Source organism: Arxiozyma heterogenica (genome assembly GCF_036370985.1).
Source record: "Arxiozyma heterogenica strain weizmannii chromosome Unknown scaffold_26, whole genome shotgun sequence".
Taxonomy (NCBI): Eukaryota; Fungi; Ascomycota; class Saccharomycetes; order Saccharomycetales; family Saccharomycetaceae; genus Arxiozyma; species Arxiozyma heterogenica.
This window is the reverse complement of record NW_027042679.1, coordinates 207630-227537: the sequence shown is the minus strand read 5'-3', so window position 1 is coordinate 227537 and position 19908 is coordinate 207630. Positions and strand designations below refer to the sequence as shown.

The window sequence follows — 19908 nt, the reverse complement described above, 5'->3', positions numbered from 1 at the left end:
ACTGAACAACCAGAAAGGAAAAAACTGACTGCTTAGTATTAGTTTGCTAATGGGTTCGTAATTTCCAATACAATTTGGTCAGTGTCACTATTTTGAGAAACAGTCACATGTGTCAAATCTTCGACTACATAATCGGCCCCAGCTTTGAATAAGATCTCTTTTGAATACGAGGTAGTAATCCCAATTGTGTAACAACCCATAGTTTTACCTGCTTGGATTCCTAATGGCGAATCTTCGAAGATAACTGTTTTCCCCTTTTCTAATGAAACCCCCCATTCTTGACACAATCTACTAAATGCGTCTTGAAACCCTTGTGGGTCAGGTTTTCCCTTCGTAACGTCATCGCCTGTAATAAATACTTTTGGTTTCCCAACATCTTTCAAAATTGTAGTAAACCATTTGAATGCAATATATGGTGTTGCAGAGGTAACAATGGCCCATTTTCTACCTTTAGTCAATGTCTCACCTGTGTTGGTATTAGTATCTAAAGATACCAACAAATCATGAGCACCAGGAATCAATTTCACAGTATCAGTATAGTCGTCAGCCATGCGTCTTTCTAACATAGCGGCAGCTTTGTTTTCTCTATTATCTATCTCAGGAAAAAATTTAGCTAGAACTTCTCCAGTACGGCAACCATGGGAATGTTTAAACAATTCATTTGGATCTACGTTATGTTCTTTGCAAAGATCCCTCCAGACACTTTCGGCAGCAACATTGGTCCATACAATGGTCCCATCTAAATCAAATAGACAATTATCAACAGTAATTGAAGGCATCTTTTTTTTTTTTCTTGTTAGTATTGTGTGTTGTATTCGTTATTGGAATAGGATATTTTTCCAATAGCTTCTATAAAGGTTGTTATCATATCTTTGATGAAAATACATAACTTTTTTAATTGAGATCATGACACTAATTTATATATCAAAGGAACGTTCCAACATTTTTATATGTTGAAGCAGAACTAAAGAGGGATTAGGAATAGAGAATATAAACTGCTAAGCAAGAGTTATTATTATCTCTTTTTTTTTCTCTTAATAGTAGAGAGTTGAGAGTAGGCTTAGCAAGAAAAAAAAAATAAGGAAACTAAATGACACGTATTACATAAAGAAAGATTTAAAGCATTCTATACAATTGAAACTAATAAAATTACAAGTATATTCATTTACAGCAAATACATAGAGTACAACAATTTGTTTATGTGTATCTGTCATTTTCTGAACTTAATATAGAGGCATATTTATTTCTTGTTTTATAATCTTCTTTGATGGCATTAATAATTTGATCCGTTATCCTTTCGGTGATACCATACGCTTTATGACAACAATCCATTAAAGTTATTGCATCCATTGGTAAGCCACCAGCTTTTGAAACTTGAACAACCTCTCTATTTTTATTTAGTGTGACAGTCAAAACACCATCTCTCATTAGTTCTTCCTTTAAAGTGGCATCAATTATAACGATCTCTGAATTGTTTTCGCCTTTAATATTTGCTTCAGTGTCTTGTGGATTGTAAAATGAAAACGTGACACAGATTGGAACATGTAATATGCCCAATGGCACGGGTTCTCTTTCTTCAACTGGATGTACAATAATGTTATTTCCATCTATTGTAATATCGGGTTTTTTAAAATGCATTAGGCCAGCCATGACGGCAATACATGAAGCATCAATGAATCCACCATCCCCGTTCAAGAAATGTACATTTGCTCTTACAGCCCAGCATTTTGAACCGGCAATAATACATAAGCCTTCAATGTCTAATGCACTGGATCTCCTGACTGCCTTTTCAATGATACGTGATATTAACACTTCATCCTCACCAACATTATTCCCATTTTCAAATTGTGCACCAGCCATTGGCGTTGATTCAGTGGATATGAGAAAAAGCCCTTCAAATGGTCTATCTTCATATGGTTGTGTAATCTCACAACTTATACGACAGTGAACTTTAGTGTCACCTAAAGTGACCATTACATCACCGTACTCTTTACCAAAGGTAATAGTCACATCTCTAAAATCGGTAAATTTACGTCCATCTAGTCTTTGATTTATTTTTAATGTCTCTAGTATAAATTTTGCTTCTGAATTAGATACTATAATATCTTTTGCCATATTATTTCTTCTCTTTCAGGATGAGTTTTGGAAATTGTATGTATATAAATAATCTTGAGAATAAAAATTTCCAATAACTGTATGTTTCTTAGTTATATGGGAAGATCACTTGCCTCTCTATCTGTTAAAGCATATATGAAATATATATATATATATGTATACCAAGTCTAGAAAGTCATCACGTTTCGTCTTTTTTCTTCAATGGATCTTTTTAATTAAAAAAAAAAATAGATATACATACATATATTTTTGAAAGAAATAATATAAAATTTTTCATAAAAAAGAAAGAAAGAAAGAGAGAGATATATAGTTCTATAAACTTGGATATGCAACTAAACAGGGCTGTATGGCCAAGACATTGAATTTTATATCAAAAGAATAACTTGATTATTGGAATATTGTGACTGTTTTTTTGGTGTAAGCTATCAATTAAGTAACAGCTAGATTACAAAGATGAAAATACAGGCTAGAGAAGAAAACAAATGACGTCATTAGAGCCTTAGAAGTGGATATTGTTATAAAATCAAATTCTCCTACTTTTCTTTTTTTTTTCAAAATATAGGAGAATGCAGTGATAAGCAATGTTCTTGTAAAGAACATGCAAGGTAGAAATTGAAGATTTCAAGTTTTTTTTTTTTCTTTTTTGTTTTTACTTCGTGATTTAAATCTATATAATAAATAAATAACCTTGTGGATTTGTTTACTAGACATCAAATATGTTATAAATGTTTAAAAACGAGGATGTTTAAGTTATAGTATAAATGGATATTAAGAATTCCATTTAATTTCTGGATCTATGAAATATGTTAAATCACCACTTGAGGGTACCTTTTAGTATCAAAATCTCTTTCCAAAAAGTGAGTGTCACATATTCCTATGCATAACAATGGTAAATACTTGTATAGCCCTATTATTGATAGTTGATTATTTTTTTTTTTGTTTTTTGTTTAACGAAAATTATCATATATACTGATTTCCTTACTAGAAGAACTTTTTTGTATATATCAGATATGTTCCAGTTTAATAAAAAAGAAGAAGTAAATATTGTCAGTATTAGATGAACTCCTTGGACAACTATATTTCCCTGATATTCAATATATACAAGGGTCACCTGATTGATAGGATTTGTTAAGGTTTGAGAAAGAAAAATAAAATAAAGTTATTTTTTTAGAGAAGATAGTAACAACCCGTTATGGTTTAATGATAATCACGTTCATAGACATCAGTGGTAGTCGCGTGTGATGATCTATGTATGGATATAAGGTACACTAATAGTAATAAGATGTTGCCTTTCTTTTTGTTTCCTCACAGAAACTTTATGGCTTCCCCATATAAAAAAAATAAAAAAAAAACGTCAAAACCCGAAAAATTTCTGAAAACTGAAAAACAAAAAAAAAAAAAAAAGAAAAGAGAAGCAATACCGAAAAAAATAAAGCAAAGGATATTTTCTTTTCTAAACGAAGATGATAGTATTATTATCGTTATACTCTGATGCAGTATAATGCTAGTAGTATAGCAAACATCGTTGTTCCTGTTATTGCCATTATTTGTTACATGACAAGCAAGTCCAAGATCTGATTCTTCGAGAAATTCCCTTGTTTAGTAAGCGAAGCCCTTTTTTTTTTTACTATAAGAGGATTAATATATATATGTATGTATGTATGTATGTATGTATGTATGTATGTGCATGTTTTTACTGAGACGTTTTAGGTTTTGCACGATTAGAAGCTACTCTTGGACATATGAATAATTCTCTTTCTATCTTTAAGTAAGAAAGAAACAAGATCAAATAAAAAAAAATAAATAAATAAAGTATCATTATCCATTGACTGTTTTAAGGAAAATTGAAAAGTACAAGGTTGACATTATTATTCAGTTGTCTTAAATCATGATTACCTTATGGACTATACTGTTATTGATAGTTTTAACATTGTTTTGGTTTAAAGATCCAATTCTTGATTCTCAAAGAGACTTGAGTAGAGTTGCTTTGTCACAGCAAGCTAACGTCACGGTGGTTAGAAAGTCCAATGAAACTGCTTTATATAGAAATTTTATGATTCCTTTACAATTTGCTTTAAATACTGGGTTAGCTTTGTCTATTGGTTATAAAATTAGAAATGGTAATTTCGGTGATATTTGGAATGCCATTATGGACATAACTAAAAGTAAAAAATCATTTATATCATTTAATAATAAACAATATTCTTTACCAGATATTAATGGCATGTGTTTTCAATTTATAAAACATCTGGACCTGATCTGTAATAATATTAACATCAATACAAATAATGACAAAAGCATAAAACAGGAAAATAATGCAGAAGAGAAACCACAAAAATCAACTATTGTTGTGGGTATTACTGTTCCAGCGACATCTTTACCTGGGTTTATTATCTCCGTGTCATGTATGATAAAAAGTATTTTATGTAAAAAGGATGATGTTATGATTATACCTCAATTAGTCACAATGGTTCCAAGATCAAAACAATTCAATAATATTGATATTCTAGTAATTAATTCAGAAAAAGATTTACAAATGCTAAACGATTCAAAAGATTGGTATTCAAAGATTATCGTTTGTGATGATACAATAGTATTAAATAAGGATGCTATCAATGATTCGAATGTTGCCCTTTGGAAGGATATGATTCGTAATTATTCTCCGGTAGAGGCCTTTGAATATACACCTCCATTGGATAATTCAGATGAATTGAAACCATTTATTAATATCTCTTCCAAATATTCAAATGGTATTACCTGTTTTAACCAATTGAATCTGGTTAGTAGTCTTTCCACTTTTATTAAGTCATTCCCTTTGAATCATGAATTGAATTCAGATGATGTTTTAACTATAATTAACAATCCGAATGATTTAGAGTTTCAATTGCAAATGTGGACTAAAGTTTTTGCTGTATTGATCCATGGGGGTTCAATAATAATGGAAAATTTAGATTCTTCTCTTTCGTCTTCGTCTTCTTCTTCTTCTTCTTCCTCGTTTACTATGAATAGCATCGATCAAAGATCAACTTTGCTGTTTATCGATGCTAATAAGTTTAAAGAAATGTATGAAAAAGATGTGTTCTTTTCAAAAAGATTAGACTGGCTTCAATCAATTAAATTTACTCTGGCAAAGCTATTATTAAAATCAGGGATTTTACCAAACATGTTTAAATCAAACATTAAATCTCTAAGATGTGTTTATTTACACTATTCAATGAAAAAACAAGACCAGATATCTAAATTTGATTTTAATGCTATACCTCAAAAATATAAGAGTGGTCAATTCGATGATCCATTGACAATCGAAGATATTAATAAGTGTCGTATCTTATTAGGTTCACGTATAAGTGTAGAGTTATATTGTGACACTTTGGTAATGGGGCCTATTTCACAGACAAATTTTTATGATTACAGATCATTACCAAAATCTACTGAAAGACAAGTTACATGTTTTGGTGCTATATCTTTGAGTCTGGAAGGAAAATTTATCGAAACTGAATCAAACCCACAATTTGATATTACTAAAAGACAAGGGATGTTATGTGTACGCGGGTTCACAATTGGAAAACCTTTAGAGATGGAGAGAATCGAATCTGCTACAAAATTGAGTGAAAATATGGCACATGGTGAAGGTTGGATGCCACTAATTGGAGTTTACGGGTTATGGGGACATGATGGCTGTCTTTATTTATTTAAATGAGAGAGCACAAGTTATTTGTTAATTTATTTTCTATTTATTCATTTATTTATTTATGTATTCATTCATTTATTTATTTATGTATTCATTCATTTATTTATTTATGTATTCATTCATTTATTTATTTATGTATTCATTCATTTATTTATTGATTTTCTTATCAGCGGCATATGATCTATAAAATTCTATAAAATTGTTTCATATATATAGGTGAGGATATACATATATATGGATATCCACATACTTGAGATAACTTAATAATAAAAAATGTATAAAATTATCATCAAAATGTATTAGTTTATGTCGATCCAAAGGGAACGTGCATAGGCAAATATCGTAAAATAGTTATCTTTTTTTAATCATAGTTTAGAGTGCCCTTAACACAACCCCAAAACTTTTCTATGTATTCGATTTGTTCACCAACATTTGAACAACCTCTTACTGCTAAATATGATCTGTTGTCAACACCAATTTCCCATTCACCTGGGTTGGCCCCTACAACTATCCCACCAGTCTCTTTCAAAATACACCACCCAGCACAGACATCCCATGAATAACAACCACCGTCCCAATACCCATCCAAATAACCTATTGCTGTGTAAACAAGAGACATTGCAGAGGATCCCAGATTTCTAAAGCCATGAACAAACCCCCCATCAACAGCTAATAAATTTTCAGAAGTTGCCATCTTAGTCTGAAAATTTGCACCTTCTCTTTGTGAACCTGGTTGTAATGCAATAACAGATTTATTTAAAGTCAAAGAACCCATACTAGTAATTTTGGTCGAATAATCAAACGATTCCCCATTGATTCTGACACCGTTACCTTTAGACGCAGATACCAGTAGATCTAGGTGAGGGTTGTAGACAACACCTACAACAGGTTCTTTGTCGATGGTTAATCCCATGGAGGTACAACTGAAGGGGAAATCATGAACAAAATTGGTAGTACCATCAATAGGATCTACGATAAATGTCGGATCATTAGTTATTTTGGTAACACCTTTCACATAACTTTCTTCGCCAATAAATTTGAAATTTGGATACTTACTTTTCAAAGAATCCCAAATCAATTTTTCTACTTGTTTATCAATCTCGGTTACAATGTCCACTCTTCTGGAACCTGTCTTCATATCATAGGTCTTTTGAGTGCCAGATTTGTTTTTAATGATGGGACCTATCTTGTTAATAGCTAGTTCACAAAGAAAATTTTCAACAGATAATAAATCAACTGTCATAACGAATAGTTGTTGTTTTTTTATTATGGTAGTATACTATATTTTACACTTGTTCAATAGATGGTTGACATTTCTTCTTTTTCTTCTTTTTTTAACTATCAGTATATATATTGTCTTAGTGATTTAACTTTTATAGATAGAATATGTTTAAAAATGGTTTTGATTGTTAAAAAAGGAAATGAAAAAAAAAATTTTTAGATTATCTGTATGACTTAGATCTTGCATTATACATTTTCATAGTAACTTTTGATAAGTATAAAATGATGTTGAAGCATTCCGGAACAGATTTCAATCCAAAAACCAACGTGGTAAAGCATTATTAAAAAGATCAATATATAAATCGAGGGATTTTATATACATGTATATATGTATGTCTGAGTATTGTCTATCAAAGAGAATCTGTAAGTTAAAAAGCACAAATTAGAATAATCATAATCATAACAACGTCATGGTTTCACTTTAGTTTGATAGCATCCAACATTGAATCTACTACAACATCTGGTATACCGGGACCTTTAGAAAAAGCCATCCCACCAAAGGATACATTACCATTGTATTGTTTAATCACTTGGTTTTCAATCTCATCAGCTAGCTCATTGAATCCAACGTTAAATCTTGGTAAACAGTCATTGGCCGCAGTGTAGACCCAAAGACCATCATTTAAGTCCTTGTCAGAAACATGTAGATGTTTTTTTAATGCATTTTTTACTTGATCAATTACTGTATTTTTGTCAGGTACTATTGGATTTCCTTGTAAGTCATTTAATAAATGACCACCTACCATAGCTGTAAGTTTTGTGTAATTTTTGTTTTCATTTGAATGGTTACCGTTGGTAGATGTTGGAAATAATGGTTTTCTATTCTTTTCAATGACAGAGTCAAATATCACACCTAATAAATGTTCAGGGTTTGAGTTAGACTTTGGAACAAGATAACCAAAGCTGTCATATTTTGTAGTAATAATATCTTTAGTTGGATGGTAAAAATTAACTAACAATACAGTATTATATTTAATCTTTTGTAATTTTCTAATCAACTCTCTATTGTTCTCTTCACTAAAAATGTTTTGAATATAATTTGGTACCAAGGAGAATCTTACATGATCAAACTTTTCTGAACCGATATCAGAATTGTTGTTCGAAAAAGCAAGTTGTAATTCTTTGTCTTTAGAAATTAATTGAGTAACTCTTTTATTTAAAATAGAGACATTAGGCATATCTTTGATCGCACTGGTGATAGAATTAGGTACTACACTTAATCCACCTTCAAAACTTAACATTGGATAGTTCTTTAATTTTTTTGAAAGTTGAAATATTTCATGAGCATTACCATGGAAGTTAGATTGATATGCTTGAAGAACTGGGCTTAGCTCTTCAGAATTAAATTTTTGCGACCCTCTTTGATGCAATAATTTCATTAAAGCGGCTTTTAAAGTAGAACCATACTTCTGTTCATCACAGAATAAATTAGCTGCAACTCTTTTTGCACTTAAAGTTGATATATCATCTGCATATATTCCATGGTATATGGCACTCATGATATTTTGACCCAGTAAATTGCTTCCAAATCTTCTCTTTATTAATTGTTCGACTGACTCATCTTTATAATCCTTCTTTTTCGGCCTGGCCCATTCAAATAAAACAGATTTAGTAAGACCCTTAGCAAGAGGACTTGCATAAAACTTACAAAAGGTAACCCAAGAGTCTGGTACTTGAACTAACGCATTGTTTGGTCCTAATAAAAATTTCCTGTTAGCTGGAGACTGTTCTTCAATACAACTTACTTTATCAGAGTGACCAAGTTTTTTTATTGCATCGATCATTAGTACTGTTCCATCAGAAATACCTCTTAGGGTTCTTGGACCACGTTCTAACATGACATCTTTACCTTGTTTATCTTGTGTGTTCCAAGAATAAATCCAACCACCAAGTCTTCCCTGATTCTGGTCAATTAAAGTTATGTTAACATCAGGTCTCAATTTACTTAGATAATAAGTAAAAAAGAGACCTGAGATACCACCACCCACAACACCAACTTTTGCATTGGGTGGTAATTTTGTTAATTGTTTGAATTTCATTTTGAAACAAAATTAATTCTTTTTAGCCTTAATTAGCTTTGGGGATTATTATTCTCTTTTATTGTTATTATTATATTTTGAGAAGGTTCAGTTATGGATATATATATATATATGTTTAACATAGGGTAATGAATGTAGTTGGTAATTGACTTTTTAAAACAAAGCAGCTTCTTGTAATGTTTGTTCATTTGTTCATTTATTGCTCGTATTAACCTCTTCTTTGTTTGTTGGAATCTCTTTGAAACCATTGTTCTTTGATTTTTGGAAAACTAATCTTTCCTTGAAATTCTTAAACGAAAGGAACGACCAATTATAGAAAATAATAATAATTGGATAAAAACAATATTCTCATATGGCACAGAAAAGAACACGAAATACGTTAAAGAAAGAGGTTTTGCTGTATTTCTATTTGTTGCTCTACTGGGTTTGGAAAAGATGTCAGCGCTTGTAGCAAACAGAGTGTTAGCTTAAGAAAAATCTATTTATTAATTATTTAAGTGCTGAATCAACTATTAAAAAAATAAATTATGTATCAAGCAGATGTTGTTGCCTTGATTATTAATCTTTTAACTAAATTTCTGCATCGAAATAAGAAATATAAAAAAAAGAAAATAGATTGGACAATGTCATGTTATCTTTTAATACCCAATGCCTTTTCTCTTGATTGTCTAATGGAACTTAATCTCCATGAATTTTGATCTTTGGAGAATCTATTGTGTAATGGCATAATCCTTGCCTTCTTTCTTGATCTGCTGTTGGCATCTGTAACTTTATAGAAATGCGGAGCACATTCGACAAGCCATTCTGGGTTGATACAAGTCACATGAGACATGTATTCACGACTTGTTAAAATTAAACTATGGTACATAACATAGTCATAATCTCTTCCACATAAGGCACTTGAGGGATGAATACCTACAATGGTATTACCCAATATAGTTTTATATCCCACAGTAGAATCCCTTTTAGCAGCATTCATAAAAAAGCCTGTCAATAATGTTTTTCTTATTAAATCAGGGTCACCATAACATTTTGTTATTGGTATATTATTCTTTCTAAATATATCGGTTATTTGGATCTTGATATCTCTTGCTCTTTTTAAATGCCTGGCATGAAGAAAGTTTATCTCACAAAATTGATCTGAACGACCAGCTAAATCCCACTGGGTATAGACATTTAATAAAGTTAAGTGATCTCCATAGGGATGATGGAATCTTGCTTTCCTACTATCTGCTATTTGTTGTTTATTTTTTGGTCTAAAAAATACATTCTGAATTGACAACATAGAAATAATAGTTATTATCTCCTCCGAGCATCCATTAGTTACGGATGCTAATAGAGATCTTGATAATGTGGGGTCCATTGGAAACTGAGACATCCGTTGCCCTAGCTTAGTTATGTATCCATCAGTATCTAGTGCGTCAAGATTGAATAATTCGTTCAGAGCATATACCATTAAACTTCTTGGAGGAGGGTCCATAAAATCAAAATTCAATAAATCATTAATTCCCATAGCTTTTAGCATTAAAATTGTGTTAGACAAGTTCTGTCTTTGTATTTCAGGGACACTGTTTGGTAGCATTTCATTATAAAAAGCTGATTCAGTATAAAGTCTATAACATTTACCTGGTCCTGTTCTACCGGCCCTTCCTTTTCTTTGATTTGCTTGTGCTTGAGAAATCGGGCATATAATCAATTGTTCCATACCTGTTTTAGGATTATATGTATTGATCTTGGCAAACCCTGGATCTACAACGTAATAAATACCATCAATAGTAATTGATGTTTCTGCAATATTCGTAGCAAATATTACTTTACGACTTCCTTCTGGAGTCGGTTCAAATATTTTAGATTGTATTTCACTAGGCAAAGCAGAATATACAGGTAAAATTAATAATTCGTCCATAGCATCACCCAAAGTTTTGACTCTTTCATAAAGTATTTCACAACAAGAGTCGATTTCCTCTTGACCTGTCAAAAATACAAGAATATCACCTGGTCCCTCATTTATATGAATATTTAATACACATTCCAATGCTGCTTCAATATAATCCATCTGTGGACTCTGTGAATAAAGGACCTCGACTGGGAATGTCTTACCAGGGATATTAATAATTGGACAATCGTTGAAATACTTAGAGAATTTGGAAGAATTTAATGTTGCAGAAGTGATAATAACTTTTAATTCGGGTCTTTTCATTGCAGCCTTTTTGAGAAGGGCAAATAGAATATCAGTAGCGACAGTTCTTTCGTGTGCTTCATCTAACATTATAACGGAATATTTTGACATTAATGGATCCAATAATGCCTCTCTTTGTAGCATACCATCTGTCATATATTTTATTCTCGTTCTGTGTGAGGTTCGTTCTTCGAAACGAATTGAATAACCAACTTCTTCGCCAAGTTTACAATTCATTTCTTCAGCAACTCTTTTAGCAACGGAGATAGCAGCAACTCTACGCGGCTGTGTACATCCGATCATTCCGCTGTTACTGAACCTTTCTTCATCCAAGTATTGTGTTATTTGCGTGGTTTTACCAGAACCTGTCTCACCCACGATCACCAAGAATTGATTATCTTTGATAGCTTTAATCAACTCATTTCTCATAGTAAACACTGGAAGATTCTTTCTTTGATCACTGATTGGGAGTGAGGTGGGTTTGCCGAAACGTACTTTTTCTTTTTGTCTCTTTTTTTCCCATGAAGTAACAACCAATTGTTTCTTAAGGTCTTCTATTTCTTGTTTAATCTGTTGAGGATTCTTTGTGGGATCATTTAAATTTCTTTTTTCCCTTATTAACTGTTCAATATTCTTTCTTTTTTGAATTTTTTCTTCTCTGTGCTCCTTCATTGTCTTCGAACCATTCATTGCTGCTCTATTCATTGAACTCTTTGGTACTTTGACAATTTTGGACATGTCAAATTTTTTCATACTTAATGACTTTTCATGTTTCAAAAATGCAGGTTTGTCGTTCAAATTGAGTTCAACATCTAAATATTTATCATTAGCATCTGTATCAGAAGTATTATTAACAGTATCACCATCTTTAGCAGTTGTATTAAGTTCAGGATATTCTTCACTAGACACAGTACCACTGGCAATTAATTGGCGAATTTCCCACCTTTCTGGGGATGTTAGTTTCCTCTTAGTAATAGCAAATTTCTTTTCCGAATTTGTATTATTTTCTCTTTCTCGTTTTCTTCCTCTCTCTTCTTCCAGAATATTGGTACATGGAGAAATAATCTTACCGGTAGTCTGATCTAGATTTTTCATTGAGAGAGATATTTTGCCATTAGGATGGATTTTCACTACTTGTACATAGATTTGTTGGTTCTTATGAAACCGATTAATTGGATTGTTTGCCCTCTCTGTGTGAGGTATTTCAGAAACATGAACTAACCCTTCACAATGATGTTTCTTGACATTTAAGATACGAACAAAACAACCAAATTTTGTTACTTTTGTGATAATTCCTACATATATATGGTATAAAGTGGCTTGATCGTCTATACTTATCTCATTTGCTTTAGAACTATTACCTCCAAACAGATCACTCACATCTGAAAGATCCTCCCATTGAACTGGTTCATTTGGTAAGTCCAAACTGGTACTTTTCTCTTCTTCTAACTTGATTTTATCAGTAGAAGCTAGTTGTGTGACTTTGTTATCATTAGAAATAGCAGGTAAGTTCTTTCCTTTCAAATACAACGAATAAATGCTTGATAATGTAGAATCTGCTAGCCCACTTTCCATTCTAATCATTTCATTCTTAAAATGTGCTTCATCATTAGTTTTGTTCAAAATGTCTATAATAAAATCTGTTACATTAACTATGTCTTCGTTATCCTGTAATTTTAATTCTCTCTTTACAATACCTTGAATTTTTTTCTGCCAAGATATATCACTAGTTTCATATATCTCGTTTTTTACTAGCAGAGAAATTAGAATAAATAGTTTATTTATTTTATCTGGTGCTATTGATAGTTGAGAAATGTTGATTTTTTTTCTAAATTGTTGAAAGGAGGAACATTCTTTTCGGATATCTATAACATTATTTAAATCTATATCTTCATCGGTTCCTAATAGTTCCTTAATATTTTTTATAATATCATTCATGTAATAATACGATGTTTGACTAAGGGAAGGTTTTCTCTGTTGTGTTATTAAGACACAGTGTATTCTTTGGAACGTAGTAGACTGTTATTAACTGTTTATATCCTGCTTGGCAAACTTGAATAAAGAAAAGTTCGAAATAGGTTATTCTTTTTTTTTTTTTTTCTTTTTTTTTAAAAAAATGTGTTAGAGTTGCTTTTTAAAAAGAGACAGTAATTTAATATTGTAATAATGTGGAAGAGCCAAACATTGTAAGTATTTACTAAGACAGACACAGGTATTTCTATGGATGGGAAGGTAGATATATACGTGTGTTCAGCTTGGTAATAACTATAGGATGGTGGTAGATAGTGCACACATCACTAAATTACGTTGAGAATGTTTAATTTACTTTATTTATATGAAAGTTTCGTGATATTTACATCATTCCACTTTTCATATAACTGATAACCATGGACAGATGTATCATTTAGTCTAATAATAGAACGTAAAAAAAAAAAAAAAAAAAGAATTTAAAATGATATATTAAGTATTTCTTAGTCCGACTCTATTTTTTTTTTACAAAGTATGACAATTAATCATGCAAAATGTTTAAGTGGATGGTTATACAAAAATGTAATGAAATGTATATGATTTTTTCTTTGCTTTTATCCCTTTTTCGTGTTATGATGAATTCTGTTTTTTTCATTTTGTCATTGTTTAAGAACCACATTACTTATTGTGACTGTTTAATGTTTAATAGTATATTATTAACATAATTCATAATGGTCCATAATAAGTGATACAGATTTATTTTTTTTTTGTTGTTGTTATTGGCACAAAATCTGGTGGTTATAATAAATGAGAGAAAATAGTTTATAATATTGTCAATCTTTTTTTTTCGTTTTTAGCTATTTTCATTGTCTTCAATTTGATATTTATTCCATGTTGCATAAATAGATTCTTCAAGGACTAAGGAGTCAATACTTAATTATTTCTGTTAGTAGAAATAATTGATTATAAAGCAAGAAAACTCGACCCTCAGTAGTATGACATGGATACATTTCTTATATGGTCTTATCTGGTAAAAGAAGAATTATTGAATTGTTAAGATTTTTAAAAATGGATTATAACGCTTGAAGAATGATTATTCGTAGTCATCACATTAATCAGAGGAAGAAAAAACATATTTTGCAATGGACTCTTGAGTGTAGACTATACATTTTAATTTCTAACCGTTTAGAGCTTATTTTAAATACAACAGTTAACCTTACTCTAGAACACATAGCTTTTATAATAAAAGCAAGAACAGGTTTGTTTTTTTTTTTGTCAAGTATGAGAGATTTTTTCAAAATAACAATTTCGAGGGTCATTATGATACATGAGAATCGCCTACAAGAGGAACTACTCTCTATGGATATAAAATAAGATGAATTGTTTTTGGTTCGGTTGGATATACAAAGTGTATAAATCACATATCGTATATTGAGGTGAGCGTCAAAATGGTGGCCAACCATATAACATGAATAAGAGCATCATATGTGGAGGATAACAACCAAGAATAAATCGCCATGGTCTTACGTTCTAGAATAAGAGACCTCTTTCTTTTATATAGTGGTTTGCTGTTCAAATATTCCAAAGACAAGGAAATCATCACTTTCGTATGCTGCGATATCAAAATATTGAAAAAACAAAAAATCCAAAGAACAAACGACCCCAGTGAGGATTGAACTCACGATCTTGCGATTAACAGTCGCACGCCTTAACCAGCTTGGCCATGGAGTCTTGCACTGTCTGCTTGCTGGTGTAATATGAGATGGCCAGATTCTTTGTGTATTTCAGGGAAGTGTAAATAATATTAACAGTTATTCAAATAATCGAGACAGTAATCAACTATAGGCGATAATATAATTACTAAAACAGTCTTATATATCGAGCGGCTTATATCGAGCTAATATATTTATTTGAAGTTACTTATTGTACTTGCTTGTTGTTCTATTTATGTTTATATATAATATATAATTTATTTACAAGAAACGGTTGTGGAAGATGATCTTTTATCTCCGGAAAACGTTGTCCTTTTATATGGTTTCTGTGAAATTTTTGTTTTTCAACTGTTGTTAAATATTTTTACAAAATGTCAATTATTCTTCAATGACAAACTACTATTTGAAAAATAAACAAAAACACAATTTTATTCTCAAAATCTCTATCATCAACAAATAACATACTACTAAAGATATGTTGAAATATGATTAGAGTTATGTTTGATAATCTAAATTCATCGTACTAAGTGATTAAAAGTTATGAAAATTTATATTAAAGAAGATTCGAAGATAAAATGAGTATACTGTATAATATCGTATCTTGTATATTACTTATGTAGAAAGAAAAGGATCAAACAATACAATAACAATTTATAGTACCACTAATTTCCTACTATAAATAATAATAAAACTTATAATACCACCAATATCCTATTGTAAGTTACATTATCTTATTATATTAGTTTAAAATGAATTCTACTAGAATTTTTGATTCCGAAGCCTTGCGTCAACAAGATAAAACCAAAAACACTTACATTATCACATACTAATCAGTTACCTAAGATCATATTATAAAATATCATATAAGGATTATAGCTCATGACGTCGTCCCAAAAATATGCAGTTCATGAAAAAGAGCGAATAAAAAAAAGTTCTTGACCACCATGCTGAAAATACAATCCTGAAAAGTTTTCATATATTGTATTGAAATAAAGTGTTCAAAGAATTATTCAAATATGCAAGTAATAATTTCCTATAAAATAATGCATTTAAAGTATTGATGGAATTACAAGCCATAACTATGATTTCAAAATATAATCATATGTAGAGTATAAATTGATGGAAATCTCCGAACTTTTTTCCTTTTTTCTAAGACACAAAAGGAATTTCATAAAGGAATATATAAGACATAAGTAAATAATACAATTAAAAATTATCTATGAAAAAAAAGCTAGGAAATGTGTATTCTCTTTTCTTTCACTAACCCTTCTTTCAAAGTTATATTATGAAACGAATGTTTTACCATTTGTCATGTATTTACTTACACATAATTTTTATATGTTCATATTCAACTATTTTTATCTAATGATAGTTTCTGTTGAATAGTTCTCAATTATTATCTCACTAAATTTACCATCAACATATTAAAATACCTCTAACTGTTCAATTATGTTCACTAGCTGTTTTCTTTATAATATTAAATGAAAAAAATTTTAATCAGATGGATTTATCTTAAATATTTTTCTATATTGTTGAAACTATTTCCCTCTTCATGTCTTTAGTGTTAAACAACGACATCTTTTCAAAAAAAAACTTTTTCAATAGTTTCAGAATTTCAACTTAATCAAAATAAGATACTTCTTATTTAACATATTTTACACCCATTAGAGTGAAAAAAATTTCACCTTAATGGGGGTATTTTGAACTATTACCATTTTTATTAGCAAACTGTTAAACTATAATGTTTAGTATGCCACACAAAAAAAATAATCACATTTTGGTTTGCCGACCATCCATATCTATTCCTCATTTCGTTAGAAAATCATTACAATATTCTAAACTTTAATATAGTTAATAAGAAAATACAAAGAATTATTTAAAACGTATTTTCTTGAAAACATAATCCTTGATAAAACAACTATTTATATCTTTATCACTTATGTGAAACATACCACTGTATACTATTTATATCTATATATTACTTTTATGGTAACACGTTAATCCAAACTATAAAAATTTCAGTTGTAACTTGAGTACTAGTCTTAAATTGTATTTTATTTGTACCTTCAACTAAACTTAGACTATATCTTTCTGATTTATCTTCATCATTATCTTTTGAGTTTTGATTTAAAGTTTGAGCATTATCAATAGATTGGGCTTGAGGTTGTTGCTGTTGCTGTGATGGTGATGATGTTGCAGGTTTAATAGATGGAACTTCTGTATTATTTACTATTAAGGAATTATTCAAATTCGAAATATTCAAAGAGACATCCATAAGTAAAGATGTTTGATTTGGTTGAACAGATAATGTATACATATTTTCATGTTTATTTAATTTTTTCATATCAAACGTGTAATCTAACCAATTTTGTGCATATGGTGGTCTTGAATTTGGTGCAGGATAGACTGCTTGTTGATATGCATCCATTGAAGAAGAAATAGAAATTTGTTTGATTAATTCAAAGGGTTCCTTCAAAATTTCATGATCTTTAGAGACAAAAGTCTTTTGCAAAGATTTCAAAATATTAAATTTTAATACCTCTGGTTTTTCCTCACTCATATCAAGTTTCTGTCTTTTATTTGATTCCATTTTATTATTGTCTCTACTATTGATTCTAAAATTAGGACCCAACAGATAATCTCCATTCGCAGATAACAAAGTTTTTGTGTAACCATTACCAAGTCCTTCTAAATGATTGAGATCATAATCATCAGCCTCATTAGAGAATGGTAATCCCAAAAAATGTGCCAAGCCACCAGAGGTATCTGTATCTTTATTAATTAGGCCACCATTTATTAAATTTATATTACCACCAAACCCAGTAACAATATTAGAGTGGATGTTATTGATATTATTACTACTATTACTATTGCCTGATGCAATATAATTTATTTTATTATATTCAAGAGTAATTTCGCCACGTTCTTTAGAATCTTGTAATTCAGGGAAAAAAATATGATTTAAAAGGTAATCAAAATACTTCAATAATAATTTTGAACTCTCATAGATAGGTGAATCCGCATCATTAAAGACTTGTGCATTATCAAATATCAACAAAACGTCAATGATACAATCATATATGGTGGTATATTTATCGGATTCCAGATTTCTGACGACTTCATTTAGGGCCATTGGTCTATGAACAACCTCATAATATTCTGCCAATTCTTCTCTATCAACATACTCTAAGAATGGTTCACTTGGTTTAAAATTTCTGCCAGACCTATCCCCATGGTTCATGTCCTTAATTATTTCTCTCTCAGTAGAATCAATTAGTTTATTAATTTGTTTCAATAGTCGTTGTTTAACATCTTTATTTATTAAGTAATTTCTTTTAAAGTTTTTCCCCTTTATGACTTCATATTTGACATAATTAACCACTTGATAACTATTCTTGACTATTAAACTGTCTTCCTCGTTGAAGGAGTTACAGTTTTTTGCTAACAATTCAAGGTCCAATAAAAAATCCCTACAACCTCCATTATACTCATAATTCCTTGATTTTATCTCTTTCAAAGACATAGGTTGATCCACTTTGTAATAGTATTGCGGATGAAATTTTCTACTAGGTAATTTAATGAAATCTTTAAAGATAGGTCTATATAAGTCAATTAGATTGTCTATAGTAAAAGATATAAACCGATTAAATTCTGGTATGTTCCAATTGAGATCTCTATATAATTCTGAATCTGGTTTTAAGGGTTTGTCATAGATAACAGGAACAAAATCTTGACGTCTAGGATTCTTACCTGCTACATATTTGGGTGTCTCACGACGACCTGATTCTTCATTAGAATCTGCTGTACCATTAGCATTGTTAGTGTTACGCGATTTCTTTGGAGGCATATTAGCGTTATAAGTATCAAAAAGGTCTTTATTTTATATCCCTCTTTCTTTTCTGCAATATAATATTACCGTTTATGAATACTTTCAAATAGAATAGAACAGTGCACATATATCGCATCCCTACCTTAATAACCTCTTCAGAGTTTATCAATCTTTCTTTCTGTCCTCATTTTTCACTCTTCCCATTTCACTTTACCACTGCATCTTCCAAAACCAAAAGAAAAAGAAAAGGATAAAGAAAAAAAAATCAGTCCACCCACACACCACCACATGAACTCGTCTCTAATGACCAACAGCAAGCCAACAATATGCCAACGGACGTATATATAACATACGAGCATGTCTGCGACAACCTTAACTCTATTCCTTTGTGGATGGTCTTCTCTATCTGGTTGTGATCAACAGTTATCAAAAGGCGACTATTAGGTCCTGAGGCGCTTCTATTGCGATTTGTTTTATTATTCGGTCCATTATGATCTCATGGATCTCTGTTAAAGTTTGTTTCATCTCTGGCGTCACTTCTTCTTCAGTCAAAATGGTAAAATTTGGCACTGTATCACTTTCTGTACTAACCTCTAATTTACTATTACAATTGTTATTACTTGAATTATCAGCAGTATCGGATCCTACCCCTTGGTGTTCTTGTACGATTAGATTTGTAGTATTTGGGTCATCACCACCGTTGTTGCTGTCATTGTCATTGTCATTGTCATCTTCTTCATTATCATCATCACTATTATCATCGTCATTCTCTTCTTCATCCATATCTTCTGTATATAGATCACTCTTTTGGACCACTATCCCGCTATTACTAATCATAGATATATCTATTAACTTGTCATTGGTACTAGCTACAATTCCACGCAGTTCCTGGTCTCTAGCTTGTAGCCGTCTTTCATGCTCTTTTAATTGTTCTTGAACCGCATCATACGGCCCATTGGCACCATTACTTGTCGTACCGTACCCATATGGTTGGTTTCTTAACAATGCTTCTTCATCTGGATCGCTGGATGAAGAACCCCATGCAAACCCACAACAACATAAATTATTGGGACTACTAAACATAACACCCATAT

At 30.8% G+C, this 19908-nt stretch overlaps 8 protein-coding genes and 1 non-coding gene across 9 annotated transcripts; 1 reads left to right on the top strand and 8 right to left on the bottom strand.

Moving 5' to 3' along the window:
* Positions 1–38: 38 nt before the first annotated feature.
* PWA37_003053 (HAD family hydrolase) lies at positions 39–779 on the bottom strand (the record flags this gene model as incomplete). Its single annotated transcript, XM_064859592.1, has 1 exon — positions 39–779. One exon carries the CDS (start codon positions 777–779, stop codon positions 39–41), a length of 741 nt encoding a protein of 246 aa, XP_064713548.1.
* Positions 780–1197: 418 nt separating this feature from the next.
* Positions 1198–2115, bottom strand: RRP45 (exosome non-catalytic core subunit RRP45; the record flags this gene model as incomplete). The annotated part of the gene is made up of 1 exon (XM_064859591.1): positions 1198–2115. One exon carries the CDS (start codon positions 2113–2115, stop codon positions 1198–1200), a length of 918 nt encoding a protein of 305 aa, XP_064713547.1.
* A 1888-nt stretch (positions 2116–4003) lies between these two features.
* On the top strand, positions 4004–5815 carry DDE1 (Dde1p; the record flags this gene model as incomplete). The annotated part of the gene is made up of 1 exon (XM_064859590.1): positions 4004–5815. The coding sequence occupies one exon, from the start codon at positions 4004–4006 to the stop codon at positions 5813–5815; it is 1812 nt and encodes a 603-aa protein (XP_064713546.1).
* A 352-nt stretch (positions 5816–6167) lies between these two features.
* Positions 6168–7049, bottom strand: INM1 (inositol monophosphate 1-phosphatase INM1; the record flags this gene model as incomplete). The annotated part of the gene is made up of 1 exon (XM_064859589.1): positions 6168–7049. The coding sequence occupies one exon, from the start codon at positions 7047–7049 to the stop codon at positions 6168–6170; it is 882 nt and encodes a 293-aa protein (XP_064713545.1).
* Positions 7050–7503: 454 nt separating this feature from the next.
* On the bottom strand, positions 7504–9126 carry HEM14 (oxygen-dependent protoporphyrinogen oxidase; the record flags this gene model as incomplete). Its single annotated transcript, XM_064859588.1, has 1 exon — positions 7504–9126. The coding sequence occupies one exon, from the start codon at positions 9124–9126 to the stop codon at positions 7504–7506; it is 1623 nt and encodes a 540-aa protein (XP_064713544.1).
* A 631-nt stretch (positions 9127–9757) lies between these two features.
* Positions 9758–13243, bottom strand: PRP22 (DEAH-box ATP-dependent RNA helicase PRP22; the record flags this gene model as incomplete). Its single annotated transcript, XM_064859587.1, has 1 exon — positions 9758–13243. The coding sequence occupies one exon, from the start codon at positions 13241–13243 to the stop codon at positions 9758–9760; it is 3486 nt and encodes a 1161-aa protein (XP_064713543.1).
* Positions 13244–14930: 1687 nt separating this feature from the next.
* Positions 14931–15004, bottom strand: PWA37_003047. Its single transcript has one exon. It is a non-coding gene; the product is annotated as a tRNA-Asn (tRNA).
* A 1965-nt stretch (positions 15005–16969) lies between these two features.
* RSC4 (Rsc4p) lies at positions 16970–18832 on the bottom strand (the record flags this gene model as incomplete). The annotated part of the gene is made up of 1 exon (XM_064859586.1): positions 16970–18832. One exon carries the CDS (start codon positions 18830–18832, stop codon positions 16970–16972), a length of 1863 nt encoding a protein of 620 aa, XP_064713542.1.
* A 408-nt stretch (positions 18833–19240) lies between these two features.
* MEH1 (Meh1p) lies at positions 19241–19906 on the bottom strand (the record flags this gene model as incomplete). The annotated part of the gene is made up of 1 exon (XM_064859585.1): positions 19241–19906. The coding sequence occupies one exon, from the start codon at positions 19904–19906 to the stop codon at positions 19241–19243; it is 666 nt and encodes a 221-aa protein (XP_064713541.1).
* Positions 19907–19908: the final 2 nt, after the last annotated feature.